The sequence below is a fragment of the Daldinia loculata genome, assembly GCF_022478755.1.
Source record: "Daldinia loculata strain CBS 113971 unplaced genomic scaffold F4817scaffold_29, whole genome shotgun sequence".
Classification (NCBI taxonomy): Eukaryota; Fungi; Ascomycota; class Sordariomycetes; order Xylariales; family Hypoxylaceae; genus Daldinia; species Daldinia loculata.
In genome coordinates this window covers 97,892-115,397 of record NW_026054883.1, presented here as the reverse complement: position 1 = coordinate 115,397, position 17,506 = coordinate 97,892, and the positions used below count along the sequence as shown (strand labels likewise).

General features: G+C 47.3%; 7 protein-coding genes across 7 annotated transcripts; 3 read left to right on the top strand and 4 right to left on the bottom strand.

The window, feature by feature from the left end:
• Nucleotides 1-324: 324 nt before the first annotated feature.
• Nucleotides 325-1,415, bottom strand: F4817DRAFT_339717 (putative necrosis-inducing factor-domain-containing protein). The gene is made up of 2 exons (XM_049303577.1): nt 703-1,415; nt 325-636 (listed from the first exon to the last, which is right to left on the bottom strand). Exons 1-2 carry the CDS (start codon nt 1,170-1,172, stop codon nt 549-551), a joined length of 558 nt encoding a protein of 185 aa, XP_049158336.1. The 5' UTR covers nt 1,173-1,415; the 3' UTR covers nt 325-548.
• Nucleotides 1,416-2,866: 1,451 nt separating this feature from the next.
• On the top strand, nt 2,867-5,750 carry F4817DRAFT_339716 (beta-lactamase/transpeptidase-like protein). Its single transcript, XM_049303576.1, has 8 exons — nt 2,867-3,013; nt 3,196-4,101; nt 4,149-4,243; nt 4,307-4,337; nt 4,392-4,476; nt 4,529-4,705; nt 4,760-5,082; nt 5,140-5,750. The coding sequence occupies exons 2-8, from the start codon at nt 3,585-3,587 to the stop codon at nt 5,628-5,630; spliced, it is 1,719 nt and encodes a 572-aa protein (XP_049158335.1). The 5' UTR covers nt 2,867-3,013; nt 3,196-3,584; the 3' UTR covers nt 5,631-5,750.
• Nucleotides 5,751-6,233: 483 nt separating this feature from the next.
• F4817DRAFT_365701 (uncharacterized protein) lies at nt 6,234-6,816 on the top strand (the record flags this gene model as incomplete). The annotated part of the gene is made up of 2 exons (XM_049306904.1): nt 6,234-6,303; nt 6,376-6,816. The coding sequence occupies 2 exons, from the start codon at nt 6,234-6,236 to the stop codon at nt 6,792-6,794; spliced, it is 489 nt and encodes a 162-aa protein (XP_049158334.1). The 3' UTR covers nt 6,795-6,816.
• Nucleotides 6,817-6,834: 18 nt separating this feature from the next.
• F4817DRAFT_125590 (putative MFS sugar transporter) lies at nt 6,835-8,915 on the bottom strand. The gene is made up of 2 exons (XM_049297695.1): nt 7,831-8,915; nt 6,835-7,770 (listed from the first exon to the last, which is right to left on the bottom strand). The coding sequence occupies exons 1-2, from the start codon at nt 8,665-8,667 to the stop codon at nt 7,024-7,026; spliced, it is 1,584 nt and encodes a 527-aa protein (XP_049158333.1). The 5' UTR covers nt 8,668-8,915; the 3' UTR covers nt 6,835-7,023.
• Nucleotides 8,916-9,437: 522 nt separating this feature from the next.
• Nucleotides 9,438-12,730, bottom strand: F4817DRAFT_125588 (acyltransferase-domain-containing protein). The gene is made up of 6 exons (XM_049297694.1): nt 12,216-12,730; nt 11,763-12,139; nt 11,480-11,698; nt 10,619-11,422; nt 10,010-10,467; nt 9,438-9,946 (listed from the first exon to the last, which is right to left on the bottom strand). Exons 1-6 carry the CDS (start codon nt 12,371-12,373, stop codon nt 9,485-9,487), a joined length of 2,478 nt encoding a protein of 825 aa, XP_049158332.1. The 5' UTR covers nt 12,374-12,730; the 3' UTR covers nt 9,438-9,484.
• A 153-nt stretch (nt 12,731-12,883) lies between these two features.
• On the top strand, nt 12,884-14,391 carry F4817DRAFT_339710 (RNase P/MRP, p29 subunit). Its single transcript, XM_049303575.1, has one exon. It carries the CDS (start codon nt 13,016-13,018, stop codon nt 13,718-13,720), a length of 705 nt encoding a protein of 234 aa, XP_049158331.1. The 5' UTR covers nt 12,884-13,015; the 3' UTR covers nt 13,721-14,391.
• F4817DRAFT_339707 (amidase) lies at nt 14,392-16,995 on the bottom strand. The gene is made up of 5 exons (XM_049303574.1): nt 16,109-16,995; nt 15,506-16,031; nt 14,937-15,418; nt 14,699-14,874; nt 14,392-14,613 (listed from the first exon to the last, which is right to left on the bottom strand). Exons 1-4 carry the CDS (start codon nt 16,705-16,707, stop codon nt 14,796-14,798), a joined length of 1,686 nt encoding a protein of 561 aa, XP_049158330.1. The 5' UTR covers nt 16,708-16,995; the 3' UTR covers nt 14,392-14,613; nt 14,699-14,795.
• Between the last annotated feature and the right edge of the window lie 511 nt (nt 16,996-17,506).

Below are 17,506 nucleotides of genomic sequence, written 5' to 3'. Positions count from 1 at the left end.
CGTGGTCTTTCCATAAATCTTAGCCATTGCCTTTTGTTGACCTTTTTGCTATCCTCTTCGCTCAGTTCTACTGCCCCGTCAGGCCCATGAGGACTGTCCAGAATGTTTAGACAAGCCTAAAGTACCTAAGGTACACATATGAGAAGACGGTTGACCGAATAGTCGACCTAAAAGAGGACAACTACCTGTGTGAGTGATAAGTTATTATCTTGATTTTAAGTCCATGAAAGTCTTAAGATAATTATCAAGATGAATGTTACCTTCCTAAAGCTTTGAGTCTAATAGTATATCTTTAACTTTGGTCGTCTCTAACAATAATAAAAGTCCGTGTCTCTATATGAGGTATACATGTCGCCATTTACCATGTCCATTCTATTTGAAGATACAACCCTAGGGAGGTGCAAAACAAGAAGCCATCATAATTAGATGTCTATTAACTAGGAATAAAATCGACTAAAAACCAAATACCTATCTGACGACATATGCCGTCGCGACTAGGCTTTTCCCAGATCACCCATCCGTGATAGTGGGCTCGGCTCGATGCACGATCAAGGTGCTCTCACTATTGCCCAGTTGATAGGGGCCGACTGGCACGTAAAGTTGCCAGTAACGCCTACATGGCCTCCGCGAGCAAATCTATTATTTCATATAAGTCTATAATCATAACAGGCAGATAGCGTGAGAGTTAAGAACAGCACTGACCTGATGATAGCCGAGTCGAAATTGTCCACGACGTCTTTACTGCCAATGTCGACTCGCGCGCTTGACCCATCGAGGCGCTTCACCCCAAACGCGCAGGTCCCACATACGGCAAGGAGGTTGAGGTTGGTGCCGCTATAATCGCCCGTTTCGAAGAAGCCGGAATTTTCCTTCAACTCTGTCTCGATGGCCGAGCAGTCGTCGCAGAGTGCCGAGTCCGCAGTCGTGGTCGGAACGAAATTAGTCTCGAAGCATATCTCAGTATGAGTGTACTCCGTGTCGTTGTGGAAGGTCTTGTAGAAGCGCTTGTCGTTGGCGTGGCGGAATGAATCTCGAAGGTATACGTCGACTGTGCTGCCGTTGGGGTGCTGGACCTCACGCTTCATAAAAGTCCCGTCAATATTGGGTAGTTGGACTGCTGCTACCAAGCCTGAGACACTGAGTGCCGTCGCGATAAACGTGGGTAGATACATCTTGGCTCTGCTGTTGGGGTAGTGATATACTGTATCAAGACGATGCGTATGTTAGTATTCGCAAATGAAATCGGTGCCTGTTAATCCTGCAAGAGTAAATTTCTTCAAATTTCCAGGCAGAATGTGTCTGTCTTGGCCAGTGAGATTTATATATGAAGTCCAAAAATCTAAGCAAACATACATGAGACGCCGCGATATGCCAGAAGCCGCCACGGTGAAGGGTGTTGCCCATGGAAATCACCTGCCTGAATAGGATGCATCAGGACCAATTTCCACATCGAAATTGTGTAGCAAAAGTCACATGGATCCGAACTTGCAACAATATTCACCCCTTATCCAGGTCACACTGTCATACTGATCCTCTTGATTCACCTTCTCACGTGTCTGGGTTCAGGTGTGTTATACTATTTTCTATGACATATCTCTAGCAAACTCTTATGCCATTCACTACACAACCCCCCTAAAGAAACTTCATAAGAACATGTGCCTTGACGTTATACTAATTCGGATTAATAGGATAATAATTACCTTGACTTCCTCAACATAACGTGTACTAAGTAGGGCTTCAACATTATGTCGTTCCTTAATTTATTCACTATTCAGCGCGTCATATAGGTAATCACATAGATAAATGAGACCGCACTCCTATTGAATGACTTGTCCTATCCATCTCATAATGTATGAAACTACTATGAAATTATCCCTATGAAATACACTTCATGTTTAGCCCCTGACATTATCAGTTGCTTTGTTGAAAGTTCACCAATAGGCTACCAAAAGTCCATACGCCTTTTCTTAAGCAACCTCTATTCGATAAATAACACTTGGGCAGCAGCATCCATTGATTATTAGTAAAAGCGTACTCGGAACTACGATGATTTCCTCCCCGTGGGCATAGGCGTATATACTGGTTCCCGGTGATAATAGACTGCCCGGCATCTGCTTTAGGCGTATGAAATAAGTATTCTTTTTAAAGACTGTTATATACTGATACCGCTGCCTGAGAAACGAGGTTATAGACTTGTAGGAACAAGAAAAAATTACTATTACGTATGGTTTTGGCATTCTACGTATTATCAATTCTGTATAGCATAATATAGGGGTTTCTGAAGGTGATAGGTAAAAAGACGTCTTGGATAGGAGTACTCAACTGCCCACACAGTCTTGGGGGAGATGGGAATGTATTACACATTATCACTGTAGCGGTCACGTCTATGAATGTTATTAGTAACGCAAGAGTAAGATATCGGTATACACACCAGACCGTTGCATTCTAAAGAAGTTCCCGAGGCTACATATCTACCTAGGTAAATATTAATATCGTATAGTGCGACTCGGATTATAGGATCGTACGCTAACTCGTCATCGAACTCCATTTCGTGTATATACTATTAGACTACCTGATAACAAATGAAACAGGCCATATGTATATACCATATAGTGTCACGCAATATTTCAAAACCTGTAGCCGGGCGCGACATATCTTCTAGATCCTCGACTCAAATTACTTTTATGAGAACGGTCCACGGCGTGTGCCTTTTTCGGGTAGGATTGTGTCTTCTTCCGGCGGTGGGCACCGGGCAGTTTTACGTTGCAATATAAACGCCAAGATCAAGGTTTGTCACCATAACAGTAGCAGCGTTACGCGTTCGACTTTACCCGCGAAGACGGGGGTCGTAAGTCGGAATTATAGAGTAAATCCGGGTTTTCTGACTCCTGGGGTTTGACTTCACTACCTTACTGAAAATCCCATGAATTAGCAAGTCCAGGTTGAACATCTTAATTACTCTCAAGAGACAGCGTTACGCTGAACAGTGTTTCTATTACATATGCTCCGATGGGTAAGTCTACTGTTAAGCCAGGTACCCATATATATACAAACATTCGTATCGCGTTTCCCAACAGTTCAAATTCCAGATAGGAAGGTCGTAGAGCCCCTTTACCATCATGGTGTGAATCTGCCAAGGCGTCCCCCGATGCTACACTGCTGATCTCACTCTGGAGATAGCTGATAGAAAGACAGAATGCAGCAAGTCTATTTAAGCTCTAGACCGAATACGCAATAACTTTATTTTCAAATCTAGAATCCCACCGCCTGGCATACTATTACGGTGGTATGTCCAGCTACCCCAAGTTTAGTCGTCAGGATACGGAGCTCTGCTTTTAGCCATGACAAGAATTCATATTGTCATTGGCTAGCATGGCCCTGTGTACTGCGTTAATATAGGATTCCAACGATCTGGGCGCGAAATTCGGGTATCCCTTGGCGTTGAACCCTGCTTGCGTCCTCGAGGGTTGCTTTTGGTTCTTTTTATTTAGTCCAGGCCAAATAATGACACCGCCAAGGACGAATCTGCGTCCTTAATACTCAAGTTATCGCTCTTTCGTTCGTCCAGACTTTACTGTTGCAAGATGCGTCTCCTCAGGCTCGGAGCCGTGGTAGGCTCGATCGTGTCTATTGCAGCTGCTTCTCCAACATGCCCCATTGACGGACCTGCTTTTCCTAAGCCTCTCCAACCATCTAAGAGCGAAGCGGTTAAGGCCGCAGTGGCAACGCTGAAAGATGTGTTCACTAATGTCACTGCGAAAGCCCATAATTACTCCATATCAGTGCAAGTCTTCTCGGCGAATGAGCCAGAGCCCCTATTCTCGCTGTCACATACAGCGCCGAACCTCGCAAGTCAGAGGAGTACAGGAGTTAAAAAGGTTGATGAGAACACCGTATTCAGACTTGGGAGCTTGACTAAGATTTATACGATCTACTCATTCCTGATCAACGCCGGTGACAAGCTCTGGAACGAGCCAATCACCAAATATGTACCTGAGCTTCAAGCTTTAGCAAATCGATCAGATCCAGTAAACTACGTGGCGTGGGATGAACTTACTCTTGGAGGTCTTGCAACACAATTGACGGGTATCCCTCGGGAATGTCAGTATCAATCCTAAACTCAGTAGGCTCTCACTGATACGTAGTAGATGCGTTACTTGGAGAATTGACACAGTCAAACGAGACAAGAGACAATGTGATACAGTACGGCTTTCCACCTTTGACTCAAGACGAAAAGCCTCCTGTAAGTGCCTCGGGAATATTAACTTCGGCTGTATAGGTAATTTATTGACATTAGATCTTATAGTGCGGGGCGTATCCTACTTGCGACCGAGCGCGTGAGTTGCAAACAGCAAAAAGCGTGGATTCATAGTACTAACGATTTGATATAGAATTTTTCAATGGGATTAGTTTATTCTATCCATCTCTGGCCCCCTTCCAAACACCGGCGTACTCCAACGTTGCATTCCAGCTCCTGTTAGTATATGCGGAATGATACAGTTGATACTTTGTTAACCTGAATGTATAGCGGATATGCCCTCGAAACGATAACAGGCAAGACCTTTCAGACGTTGATGGAAGAGAGTGTGATTAAGCCCCTAGGATTAAACAACACATTCCTAAAGGCACCAGAAGACTCACGCGGAATCATCCCCGGTGATCATTATACGACGGGCTGGGCTTTTGATATTGGTGAATCAGTAGCGTAAGTCTTCTCAATATCTATTCGTCTAGCTGAAAATACTTACATGGAATAAAGCACCGGGAACATGTACGCCTCGGCCAAGGATGTATCTACACTAGGCCGGGCAATCCTCAGTCACAAGCTGCTCTCACCTGTATCTACAAGGCGATGGCTTAAGCCCTTCGCCTTCTCGTCCGATCCACTCGCCATGGTCGGAATGCCTTGGGGCGCTAGGAGAATCAAGCTAGAAGACACATATCGATATACTACAGCTTTCAACAAAGCCGGGAATATCGGAGACTACAGCGCTATCTTAGCCATCCTACCAGATTTCGACATAGGAATAACCATCCTCTTGGCTGGCGAGCTTCCGGGAAATGCGGGTTTTAGTCTTGCCGGTACGTATATTGAAATATTAACAGTATCAAGTAATAGAGACGCTTACATAGAAACAGATACTATCGGAGAGCGTATTCTTCCCGCGATAGAAGAGGCTGCTCGTGCTGAAGCAGGAGCCCAATACAGCGGACACTATGTTTATCCAAGCAACAAAATAAACTCGTCGATGACCATCACCACCGATAAACTCCCCGGACTAAGCATATCTCAATGGTTCAGCAACGGGACAGACTTCGCTTGGATCTCAACAGTGTTACAAAACCAGTATACCCCAGTCACGCCCCGTATCAGGCTTTACCCAAGCGGCCTCGAGGGACCGGCAGAAAACGGCGGGAAGCGTGTGGCGTTTAAAGCGATATTTGAAGATGCGGATGCTCCAAGGAATAACAATAAGATGTTCTCAACCGAATGTGGGACGTGGGTATCCATTGAGTCCGTCATATACGGGTCGGCCGCTATGGATGAGTTGATTTTCAACGTGGATTCTAGTGGGAAAGTTGTTAGCGTTACGTCGCCATCGTTGAGAGTTACTTTGAATAAGGAGTAGCTTTTTCTCTCGGAGTTTATATTGTAATATGAAGCTGTTATTATATCATCTCTGTAGGTAGGTAGTTTTCGATTTTAGTTAAGTCTCAATAAAGGCCGTAGAGAAGTCTTTTGAAACACACCTTGATACCTCACTGGCTTCTTATAATAGTGTACATATAGGATTAAATTGCCCGATAGCTATAAAGTTCCTCCTATGACTGCCCGGCATGGATTCATTAGGTAGTCTTACTTAGAGGTAGGTAACGATGATGTCAAGTTGGGCTAGGAGGTCGGCCATCCACCCTCCACCATATCCCTCGCAAGTCGCATTAGTCGTATGTTCTCGGACTAGGGCGGAGAATTCAACTTGTCCGAGCTTTACAATAAATTCACCTCTTGACACCGAAGTAAGCAAGGTCGAAATTAGAAGTTGGGCTAAAATTTGTGTATACTACTTCGTATTATTCGATTCCCATACCCCCTAATTGGGTCCCCGGGAAGCTTAAGTAGGTACTTGACTGACTATCAAGAAAGCTTAATCTTTTGGCTGGAGTAAATTATTTCATGATTATTATCCCGTACGAGATATTTATTATACTAGATCCAACTACCTGTTCCCGAAATGCCCTTCCTATCAACACCCTTGACACTCGCAGCCACAGGCGGCATCTTGGGATCCGCATGGATATCAGGTATGTTGGTGCGAGAGATATAGGGATAACATAATAAGTAATGAGCTGCTAATAGAGCAATGCTTTACGTAGGTAATATCACTGCGCTGTCGATCTGTGCCGTACCAGCAGTCCTTCAGAGTGGGACCACAGTAGAGGGTCTTCTAAGGGGATGGCATCTACAGTTCACTAGAGGAATGTATTACCTACCAACAACGGGTGTGGCAATCGCGCTGAACTACTTTTACCTAGCCTCCCGGCATCATGGGCGTGGGCTTGAATGGAGGGGGTATGCAGCCGGAGCGCTGTCGAATTTGTTGCTCATCCCCTTCACGGTGATCTTCATCGGCGGGATCAATAGCAAGATGATCGCAGCTAACTCGGGCACGGGAAAGCAGCTAAGTCAAGAGGCTGTCCGGCATCTGATTACCTTATGGGGAAAGCTGAATGGTGTCCGAATCTTTATGCCGCTGACTGGGGCTGCACTGGGCTTATGGAATCTCGTGCAGTGATTATGGGAGCTTCCGATATGGCAGAAGGACAAAACCAAAATGTGAAGTAGGAAGCTGTGATTAATCGTACTTTATATATTGTAAGATGAAACATGTTGTAATGATATGGGGAAATTGGGTTATATCGTCTTATTTATAATTGATGGCTTTTCTATATAACTTGCTGGTATTATGTTTTTGCATCCTGATCGACAATATACTCTTAATCAAACGAAAAAGGCGCACAAATCTACACCGAAACGTCGAGCCTTAGAGCTCTAGGCACAGCTTCGACCGAGACAGCACTAGCCGCAACAGCTTCCGTTGCATCGCTGAGCTCTACCTCAGTCTCTTCGCCTGCAGCTAACTCATGAGCAATTGGATAGTTTCTACGCCTCGCCCCAAAACCGAGCGGTTTCAGAAGTTGCGTAAGGCTACTCATCGCAGCAGGTCGGTGGAATGCCTCTTGGATATTCTCAAGTGAGCGACCGCGGGTCTCGGGCATGTAGAAGGCGAGCACGCCCACAGTAGCCATTGCGAGGCCGCCGAACAAGAAGTAGGCGCCGAAGGCAGAAGCCTCTAACAGGATCGGCGTGCAGATAGCTACTAAGAAGTTTGTTCCGAAGCACAGGCCCATGGCAACGCAGTTAGCTGCTGCTCGCGTGTGGCCTGGCTGGATCTCGCTGGCGTAGATCTTGCCCACGATTCCCCAGGTAGCGCAATATGTAAGGCTAAAAACGAAGACAGCGATGATGACAAACCACCTGGCGACGCCGTAGGGGTGGACTACATCGGCCGCGTAGAGACTACCCATTAGAAACATGCACGTTGCCAATGTGATACCGCCGCTGATAGCGGAAGTTCGACGTCCCCATTTGTCAGCCAGTAAGAAAGCAGGGATGGAGACGATAAGCATGAGAATAGATGAAAGGCCTGAAGCGAGGAATGAAGCGTTCTGTGATGATATGCCCGCTTGTTCGAAAAGGATGGGAGCGTACTAAAGACGTTAGTACGCTACGTATAACGTGTAGGAATTTATCAAAAGAAGAATACTTACATAAAGCACGCCATCGATACCAGACAGCTGAACCATTCCAAGGATAAAAAGAGCCAAAATTGTACGGGCGCGATATCCTCTCTTGAACAAGAGTATAATACCCTGCCACGGCGTAAGACTAGGTGACTGCTCAGTAACCACGAGGAAATCTCGTTCGGCTTCAGCCATATTGAAGTCGAGCTTTTCCAAAGCCCGACGCGCATCAGCCTGCCTCCCCTGCAGTATGAGCCAGCGCGGGGAGTCAGGAAGCAAAAGGCAGCTCCAAGCGAGAACGGCAGAAAAGGCGCATTGGAAGATATACGGCACACGCCAAGCCATGTCGGATTTTATATTAACAGTCCCGTAACACGTGAAGTAGCCAGCGCAGACACCAGCAGTAGCCATAAACTGCGGCAGTCCAGTTAGGGTGCCGCGCCACCGCATCGGCGCGATCTCGCAGATGTACACGTTGATATTGCTAAGAAAGATGCCCTGGCCGAACCCGGCGATCGCTCTGCCGGCAATAAACTGGGCCAAGCCGTGAGCCAAGCCCTGGACTAGCGCTCCGATGCCGAATAGGATCGCGCCCGGGATGATGATTGTGAGACGCCCGAACTTGTCAGCGAAGTGTCCGGCAAACAGGGACGGTAGAGTGCCCGTCAGCATGATTATCGAGACCGTGATACCCAGCATGCTAGCCGAGAGCTCGCCCACGGAATCCTTAAACTGCTGCATGTGCGTGATGGCACCGATAGACCCGGTATCGTAGCCATTGACCAGGCCGCCTAGCGAGACAGCAAGGGCGGCTATCACGTACCGCGGTGCAAAATAGGGGTGAGTAGATGACGACAAGGTCATGACCGCGATCGTAGCTTGGGACACTTATTAACCTGCTTTACGATACCGAAGGGTATAGGGGGGAAGGGCAGAGGAAGGGGGAAGGTCTGCTTCGAGTCCGACTGCCATTTATACCAGGTATACGATAATTCATACTTACTACCTGGGTACTCACCTTCAAGCCCGAGACCATTCCCGTACAGGTTTGGGACGGTCGACTCCCCGCACGTCACATGTGCTATTCCCTGTCCCTATTCAGACATGGTGCGGTGGATTAATAATGTAGTATATCCCTATCACGATCCCCGCGGCACCGGTAGCTTGGGTAGGTATCCACCCTCCCTCGGAGGAGTGCCGGAGGGGTCCCCTGCATTCCCCTGTGCCTCTTTTACATGCCGACCAAGGCCTAGATTCTACGTTTGTCGGCCGCTGTCCCATTTGCGCATGAAATAATGTTTGTTGGGCTGCGTTCCGCCCTATTATACATACGGGTAGAGACTTCCGGAGACTTTGATATATGTATAATGCAGTTGGTGTTGATCCCGTGGAGTGGTGTGGGTATTTTTGCAGACCGATTCTTATTCCGGTAAATGGAGGGCAAATTTTTCAGTTTGTAAACCGGACCGTTGAAAGTTATCAATACGATGTGTCAATCTTCAGTCTTCCCGCATACTCGATTAGAAATACGGGAATGCCGGCCGAGAGGTGGGAGTGGTTGGCTCCCTTCACCCATCTACCGATATAGGACAGTATAATTCTCTCCATTAACACTCGCTCCATTGCCATTTACACATGCGGCTGGTATCAAGCTTACATCAGATTTACACACAGCACGCTATCACAAACGTGCCCTACCCTCCAACCGCCGTCTTGTCCTTTCCGCCTTAACAGCTTTCTTGAGCTTCGCTGCTTCTTCATCGTGTAATTTCGCCTCGGCTTGGCTTTGTGGATTAGTTGCTTCTTCGAACAACTTTGCGCCTAGCGTTTCTGCGAGTCGTAGGACTCGAGTGCTGACTGTGGCACCGTCTCTTCGGTTCTTGCCTTCGCGCCTGCTAGACGCAATGCGTTCAATGAAGTTCCATAGTTTGCCCGACGGCTGCAGGGCACCTGACTTGGCAGGGTCGCGAGACGGCATCCATTCGGACGCGAGACGCAGAAAAGGGGGGACCTTTGAGTCCTTTGATTTGACCACGTAGATAATACCTTCTTCTTCGAATCGTTGGTACGAATTCTTCAGCGTTTCTTTATTCACCGCCTCGAAATAGCTTAAGTCGCCTTGGTGATAGAGGGTTTTACCGAGCTATAATTATGATTGTTAGTTTCAATATTTCAGTTGAATATAACAATCCGACGGGTCGCTTACCAATTGCGCTGTGTTGTGTGCCTTAGCAACTTCAATCCAAATACCATTGTCCTGCTGCCCGAGGGGAGGAGTAAGCCCCATCAGTGAGACAGCGGCAAGCCAGGTAGACTCAATGAATGGCCATATTAGGAAGCAATAGAAATCGTAATTTTCTCTTCCAGCGACTCTCTCTTCGTCTGCAAGCCCAATGCTCAAGATGTTACCCTGTTCGTCCCTCTTGATGTCAAGAACACGGTCATCTTCTAATCCGACTAAAGTCTTTTCCAAGTTTACTGCTAGTCCCTCGCCTGGGAAGATGAACTCTCCACGGAATAGCGATGAAAGGAATGAAACTTGATCCCGTAAAGCATCATAAGATATTTCCTGATGAGCCGGCCCTCCGCCTAATTTGACGCGCGTGTACATGCTAGCACTTATGAGCGCTTCCGAAATAAATAAGTGGATAGTCATGTTGCGGTCTGTGATATATTAGTACTTGCCTCGCAATATATAGGAAAGCGAGTCGTGTATATATATTATGAATGGCAATTCTCGTACGAATTCCCTTAGCGAGTCGCAATTCCGTAGAATTACTGAAGGGGAAAAGAGTCGGCTTGAGAAATAACCTACAAAAGGAGAGTTGGAATCTATCCACGGCGTAGTATGTTGGCTCTGCTAGACCCTGCACGACACCGACGAGATCTTTCCCTAGGACATCTAACCCTCGTTCTATAACGTCGGATAAGGGGGAATTTCCAAAATGCGCAACACGGCCTCCCTTTGCTCTTACTCGCGCGATAAGCCATTCGATCCGCCTCATAAGTTCTGACTTGCCTACACCACGGCCTCTAAGAGTAAGCAACACAGTGCCGATCAACGCCGTAGGCATCACTACAGATACATCGTTAATATCCGATAGGACCTTATACCCTATTGTTCGGAGTAGTTTTTGTTTGAGAGCGGCATTCTCTGGGGTCTTAACATCTAGCCTCGATGTTTCGGGAGATTTGGTGAGCTTGGTTAACTGGTCGTCGATATATTTGCGTAAACTCCATGGTTCGTGAAAACGGACATCGACCCTGCCTAATCGCAATGATAAAACGGACGAACCACCGCTTAGGAAATCAGCCAGATTCTCCTTCTTCTTTGGAACGCCGAGTAGTTCTGTTACATAGCCTTCCGTCTCGATGACCTTGTCATATTGGGTGCTAACTGGGCATATGATGGCGTCTTCGACCCGGCCTGACAATAAACTATCGAGTACAAAGCTTAGAATACCAAATTTTGGAGGGAGGAGTTTTCCCGTCCTAGAGCGTCCGCCTTCGATGAAACACTCGAAATTATATCCCCCTTGAAGTAAGGTATCTATATAGGCTTGTACAAGAGTGGTGTATAAAGTGTCATTGCCGAAAGACCGCCGAATCCACATCGCGCCTTGGATAATAAGTATTTGGATATTCCAATACGAAGTAGTACTGCATATGCACTCACCTGCATGCTGTAAAAAACTCCCAACGACAGGCATATTCAAATTGTCACCCGCAACAACAACGGGCAGCTCCAAACCCAACCGGTAGCATATTAGTTGCATGGAAACATAATCGACGTGGGATCGATGGGAAGGTAGAAAGATGATGCTCTGCTTCTTCTTCTCCGCTATCTCGGCCACCCTTCTCAACCGTAAAACTTCTTCGCTGGAAACATGTATTCCTGCTCATCTGGTTAACATGACACATGCATACCTCCAAAAGCTCGAGATCATTGAAATACTCACCTTGATGGTACGCTCGCGTGAGCAGTTGGGTAACCAGATAATATGCGCCTCTAATAAACGTCTTGCTCTCAAACTTGCAAATCATGTCGTTAGTCATCTTTTCCGCAACCTCTTGAATGCTCGACTCTATAATGGCCCGCCTTTGAGCCTTTTTGGTAACGAAATCTTTATCATCCTTATTAAGCCAACCTTCCTTCTCCTCGACCTCCAATCTCTTATCGGCCAGTTGAGATATGCGGTTCTGCAGGAGCGGCGCAGATACAACGGCGTTCTTCATCTTCTCGGAGAAGCCAGAATAGAATATAGGTTGCCCGATGACGTTGTCGTAAGCTCGCCATCCCGTGCCGGAGACGTACATAGACACTTCGCGCAGGAACCTGGACAAGCAAAAGACCGTTAACTAGAGTTTCCGCATTGCATAATAATAAAAGAGAATAGATCCAGGTAACATACTGTAGAGGTTCAGAGCGGAAGCGAGCCATGTTGTGCATTAAGGGCTCCTGGTCATCATGACGGCGAGCTTCAACATAACTCCTCGGTTGAAGGGTGATCTGATCGCCTAGTATCTGGAGATCGGGCGCCGAGTCGCGCGGATCGTCGTCTTGGGCCATACTGCTATGATTATTGTGATGCGACTACGAAATCGAAAGAATGGGTGGTTTTCGCATTCGCTACGGCCGAGGGTATCTCAGCAATTTAGAAGTATAGAGCATTACATGCTACGAACATGGTCGACCGGACACGTATCTGGCTGCTACAGATAAGAACCAATGGCGATGTTTGAATATTCCGATCCATAAGCATCAATCGGGCATTGTTTCAAACAAATTCTTTTTGAATAATAGAAGTGAATAAAGATTCGCAATGGAAGGTATAGCTAAAAGTAAGCAATGTACTTTAAGCCGACTACGACGAGGAAGGCATGTAACACGGCATATAACGCGCTAGAGGTAGGAGCCGGTTAATACCGAGGTTTTAGAGCATGTGAATCGCCTACAGCCTTGACGCGCACTTGTGCTGAAAGACAATTCCGCATGGTGACGTTCCCCACTATTAGGTACAGGTAATCAGCTAATGCAAGTAAGCATCCACCCGGTAGAGCTTTATCGATAGGCGACATCTTTCAATCCAATTACCATTTCAACTTTTGTCATGCCTTCAGCCATAACATTGAAATATACCCGATCGCAAACATTGGAGTAACCTACAGTTTCACTATCGCTAGATCGAGATACGATGCGGACAGCGACAACATGGCGTCAAACAATACCAATAACAGCACCAACCAATCCTTAACCCACGAACTACTCTCGCGAGCGCACAGTCCCGACAGTGTAAACCGCATCTACTCCGATAAGATCCAACACAGACCTCTTTTCCTTAAGCCCACCTCTCCACCTCCGTCCAACGCCCGCGACGCTCGACGCAAGTCCCGAGTCGAGAAGCAAAGGCGCTTGAAAGCTCTAAAGCCAAAACCCCTATCAGCACGACAGCGACGGAAGCTTGGTCTCTACGACGTCCCCAAATCAGGTCAAAAATATGCCGTATTCGAGCCGCTGAACCAGCTATGGCTAGGTTATATCCGCGAAGTGCTTGGTAGCGAGCTATACACTGGGGGACAGGGCGCTGCTGCCAAACTAAGCGCTGCCGACTTCCATGGTGCTAAGGTGGAAGTGTCGCGCAGTAGTTGTCCTAGTCGCGTTGGCATACAAGGGATTGTGATCAAAGATGCGCGCTTCGTCTTTGAAATTATTACCGCGAAAAACCAGATAAAAACTGTGCCAAAGGAGGGGACTATGTTTCGCATCAGCGTCCCCCCAGTGCAGCAGGAGAATACTATAGCCTCGGCCGAGGACCGAAAACCCTTTACCTTCGAGATTCATGGAGATCAATTTCAGTACCGGTCGGCTGATCGCGCGAACAAGAAGTTCAAGCCGCATTTCCTGGAAAAGCTTTAAGGGGATTTACTTTTGGCAACTTTCAATATGCGCCATACCTAACAATATTCGAACATGGTACCGACGCCTACGTTGGCGTATCTAATATCAGATTTGGCAGACTTCCGGGACTATTTTGTTTGAGAACCAATATTGATTGGATTTCGAAGAGTCATATTGTGCACTCACATATGTTGGGCTTTTAAACGCACAAAACCGTACAGTAAGGTCGTCACCCTAAGGGTTATTTTGTACGCCCACGATACTACCGCTATAAAGATACAATAATATGTCTAGCTTAAGGGATCTTCGAAATAAGCATGAGGTGTGCCCGAGCGAAGGCGCATCAAAGGGACGGCAATATCCAGAAGTATACACCGACTCATTGGAGCGCCATCCGGCTAGCAATCCCTTACATCAGCCGCTACCGGACGTCCTTAGACGGAAAAGATTATATCTTCGTTGGACGGCGGATTATTTTATTGCTCGTGAGGAAGTAAGAGCCGTCAAAGTGGTATGGAATGCTAAAGGGAATTTAACCAACAATGTTTGAGTATGCCCTTAGCTCTAGAATCATAAAGCGAGGAAGGTCAAGAGTCTACTCGCCAAGAGTAAAGCGGCAACTGGGTAGACGGACGATAAATATTAATCCCACGTTCCGCGTTTATATTAATATAATGTGGAAATTTTACTCGATGAAATAGAGATTCGCGTATGGCCGATAGTTGCTATCTCTAGCTATGCCAAACAATCGTCACGGCTCTTAAAGTCTCAGTCGAACTGGTCCTTATACATCCAGCATCCTATCGTGAGCTAGAAATAAGTACACCTTTTTCATCGGATTCCCGTTCAATTCCGAAGCACTACAAAGTCCATGTTCATTAGGCTCAACATATAGCTCTAAGATACGTCAACTACAAAACACATTCTTTTGTAAGCCCAAGATCCCCAAAATCAAGGTTTCTTAAGAATTAGGCAGTAGGCTACTTCGCTACGTACCTATCTAAGCCATAAATCAACATAAAACCACTGCATATTTGAAAAGAAAAGCCGGTATTAAGCTCGAGATAGATCAGCCCTCATCCCAATAGCCCCCCTACGTGGGAACAGCAGCCGGCAACCCAGCTTCCTCGAGTAGGATCTGCGCGGCCCTAAACAACTTCTCATCGTCAAACCTATAGACGCACACGTTAGTCCAACCATCAATGAACAAAAGGGGAACTCTTAGTCCACTCACCTCCGTCCAACAAGCTGCAGCGAAATCGGCGCATCTCTATACCCCTCCGCGCCATGCTCTTTCCATAGCCCATACACATACCCATCCATCTCGCCCAGCGGCTCATAACCCCCCGGGTACTCGTACTCCCCCTCGCGCGCAGCATCCCCTACAGCATCAGTCGTAGGGAACACAATGGCCGGGTAATCAAGCAGATTCCACTGCGAGGTGTATCCCCAATAGCGGCCGGTGCCGTGCTTACTCGCCACGCTAGGGCCTGCGGGTGACAGGATCACGTCGACGGGGTGCGCGTTCCAGAGGTTCGCGTATGCGGTGCGGTAGGCCTCGCGCTCGGACACGGCATCCCAAAGCGTGGGGATCGTGTGGGTGGTTACGTGGGGGTTCTCGTGGAGGATGAATTTGGCTAAGGGGCGCCAGGGCTCGCCGGAGGAGTCGACGGCTGCTTTTACGTCGGCGCCGCCGTCGGCGTAGTAGAGTTTTGCCTGTTTTGGTGTTAGTAACTATATTAGGTACCTATCTAAAGGGATAGCTAATACGAGCTATCCTGTATGAAGGGGGATAAAACGCACGATGATAGACCATGCCAAATCATGTTTCCACGGCTTCCACTCCACAACCTCAATATCCGGGCTCTTCTGCAGTTTTCCCACAAACTCATTGAGCGCCCTGAGTACAGGCGGATGTGGCCTCACAACGCCGTCGTTATAAATAACGCCCACCCTAAGTTTTCTATTCGGATAATACTGCGCCGAGTCTCTCCAGTCCAAGCCGACCAGGCTCGGTTGCTTCAGCCAAGGCTTCTGGTCGATGATGGACTTGGTGAAAACCCGGAGACCCTCGAGACTGGTTGAAATAGGACCGGTGGTCCCGAGGATAGACTCGGCGCCCGCCATGGCAGCGGACCAGCCTGCGGTTGGTAATCGCAGGGTCGTGGGCTTGAAGCCGAAGAGCCCGTTGTTGGCTGCAGGGACGCGGATGGATCCACCGATGTCCGTTCCGATTCCAAGGATCGAGCCCCGAAGCCCGATTAGTGCGCCTTCTCCGCCCGATGAGCCACCGGAACTCAAGGTTTTGTTGTAGGGATTCACGGTGATTCTAGGCAATTGTTAGCTAATTAGAGAACCATCTTTACGAGCACTCATCATGGTGGTATTAGTGTAACTGTGTCTTACCCGTATAGATTACTGTCCGTCTCAATCTGCATCAAAGTCTGCGGCTCAGTCGTTCTCGCAAAGATCACCGCCCCAGCGCTCTCCAGATATTGAACGATCAACGCGTCCTCCTCAGCGACTCGGCCGACCCAGCCCACAAATCCGGCGTTTAGGTCTTCACCCTTAATAGCGATATGCTCCTTAACACTGATAGGAACGCCATGGAGCGGGCCAATAGGCTTTTTGTTAGCAGCCAGGTACAGGTCCAACTCGGCAGCTTTGGACAAAGCTCGTTTGGGCAATAATTCCGTGATACTATTCGTGAGTTTCTGTGCTAGGCCGGCACGTCGCAGGAAAGCATTGATCACTACCACCGAGCTCCATTCGCCTGAGGTTATCCTCTTGGCGAGATTCTCGACATCAGTATTGGTTATTTCGATTTCCTGCTCCGTTAGAAGTTTCTTCGGGATTCCTGTAGTATTAAGAGGGATTTCTTCCTGGCGCACTTCCGGTACCGGCGGGCTGACCTCTGCGATTGTCGCATCCCTGTGTCGTTGACGATCGGCTGCTACGTCTTGCCATGTTGCTCCGTTGGCAATCGTGACCGTGGCTGGAGCCATATTAGCGATGGGTTATGATAAGGAATTATTTCGCAATTTAAGTGTAAGATGTACTAAATTTGCGGGTGCTTCTAACCATGAGATACTATACTCCAACTGAAATTCTATCTCGGGATACTAAAGAATATATAATACTCTCCTACTTTGCGATAAGCCATGCGGGTGATATATGATCCAATAGGTTTATCAGCGTATGGGTGGTAACTCTACGTCGTAGCTGCAGAGATATTCCGTGAGATAGCGATACGGCACAGTCAAGTGTACGATAAGTCAACCCCATGTAAAAAGGCTGGGTCCGGACGGCATAGCCGTTTAACAACTTTCGTAGGTATAAGCCGAATCACGGGACCTCGATCACTTACATAAAGCCCGGTAAAGATGAACATGTCCTACCACGTCGTCTCATGTAACCAAACGTAACACTAATGGTGGGGCTTGATTCAGCGTAGTAATTGACGTAGATCTATACTAGAGCTTCTCATTGGCCATCTCAAGAATATTTATTATATGACCGGGTGCCGTACTCCTTACTAGGTAGTTTGTCAGAAGACTGCTTCGCCGTAAACTAGATGAGATGGGCCTAAGGGTGAAATATAAACCCGCTTCTTAATGACTACGATCAAATATGTTGTTGGGCATGAATTTATCACGACATTTGTTGTTCCCCCGAATTTATGTGTCAATGACAAGGAATACGTAATTTAGGATGGTGATGTTGGTTTGATGGAGAAAAATAGAGCCTCACTACAGTTGGGAGTAATCCACTGAAGGACGAAAGGAAATGGGAAGATAACTAAGC

Excerpts from the sequence above, each read along its gene's own strand:
- F4817DRAFT_339716 (XM_049303576.1), top strand. The coding sequence starts at position 3,585 with ATGCGTCTCCTCAGGCTCGGAGCCGTGGTAGGCTCGATCGTGTCTATT. Across the intron at positions 4,102-4,148 it reads GACGGGTATCCCTCGGGAAT|ATGCGTTACTTGGAGAATTG; the intron begins GTCAGTATCAAT and ends GATACGTAGTAG. Across the intron at positions 5,083-5,139 it reads TGCGGGTTTTAGTCTTGCCG|ATACTATCGGAGAGCGTATT; the intron begins GTACGTATATTG and ends ACATAGAAACAG.
- F4817DRAFT_339717 (XM_049303577.1), bottom strand. The coding sequence starts at position 1,172 with ATGTATCTACCCACGTTTATCGCGACGGCACTCAGTGTCTCAGGCTTG. Across the intron at positions 637-702 it reads TTCGACTCGGCTATCATCAG|ATTTGCTCGCGGAGGCCATG; the intron begins GTCAGTGCTGTT and ends ATGAAATAATAG.
- F4817DRAFT_125588 (XM_049297694.1), bottom strand. The coding sequence starts at position 12,373 with ATGGCCCAAGACGACGATCCGCGCGACTCGGCGCCCGATCTCCAGATA. Across the intron at positions 12,140-12,215 it reads TTCCGCTCTGAACCTCTACA|GTTCCTGCGCGAAGTGTCTA; the intron begins GTATGTTACCTG and ends TTGCTTGTCCAG. Across the intron at positions 10,468-10,618 it reads TAGATTCCAACTCTCCTTTT|ACCGCAACATGACTATCCAC; the intron begins GTAGGTTATTTC and ends AATATATCACAG.
- F4817DRAFT_339707 (XM_049303574.1), bottom strand. The coding sequence starts at position 16,707 with ATGGCTCCAGCCACGGTCACGATTGCCAACGGAGCAACATGGCAAGAC. Across the intron at positions 16,032-16,108 it reads ACGGACAGTAATCTATACGG|AATCACCGTGAATCCCTACA; the intron begins GTAAGACACAGT and ends ACAATTGCCTAG. Across the intron at positions 15,419-15,505 it reads ATTTGGCATGGTCTATCATC|GCAAAACTCTACTACGCCGA; the intron begins GTGCGTTTTATC and ends ACACCAAAACAG.
- F4817DRAFT_125590 (XM_049297695.1), bottom strand. The coding sequence starts at position 8,667 with ATGACCTTGTCGTCATCTACTCACCCCTATTTTGCACCGCGGTACGTG. Across the intron at positions 7,771-7,830 it reads GTATCGATGGCGTGCTTTAT|TACGCTCCCATCCTTTTCGA; the intron begins GTAAGTATTCTT and ends TAACGTCTTTAG.
- F4817DRAFT_339710 (XM_049303575.1), top strand. The coding sequence starts at position 13,016 with ATGGCGTCAAACAATACCAATAACAGCACCAACCAATCCTTAACCCAC.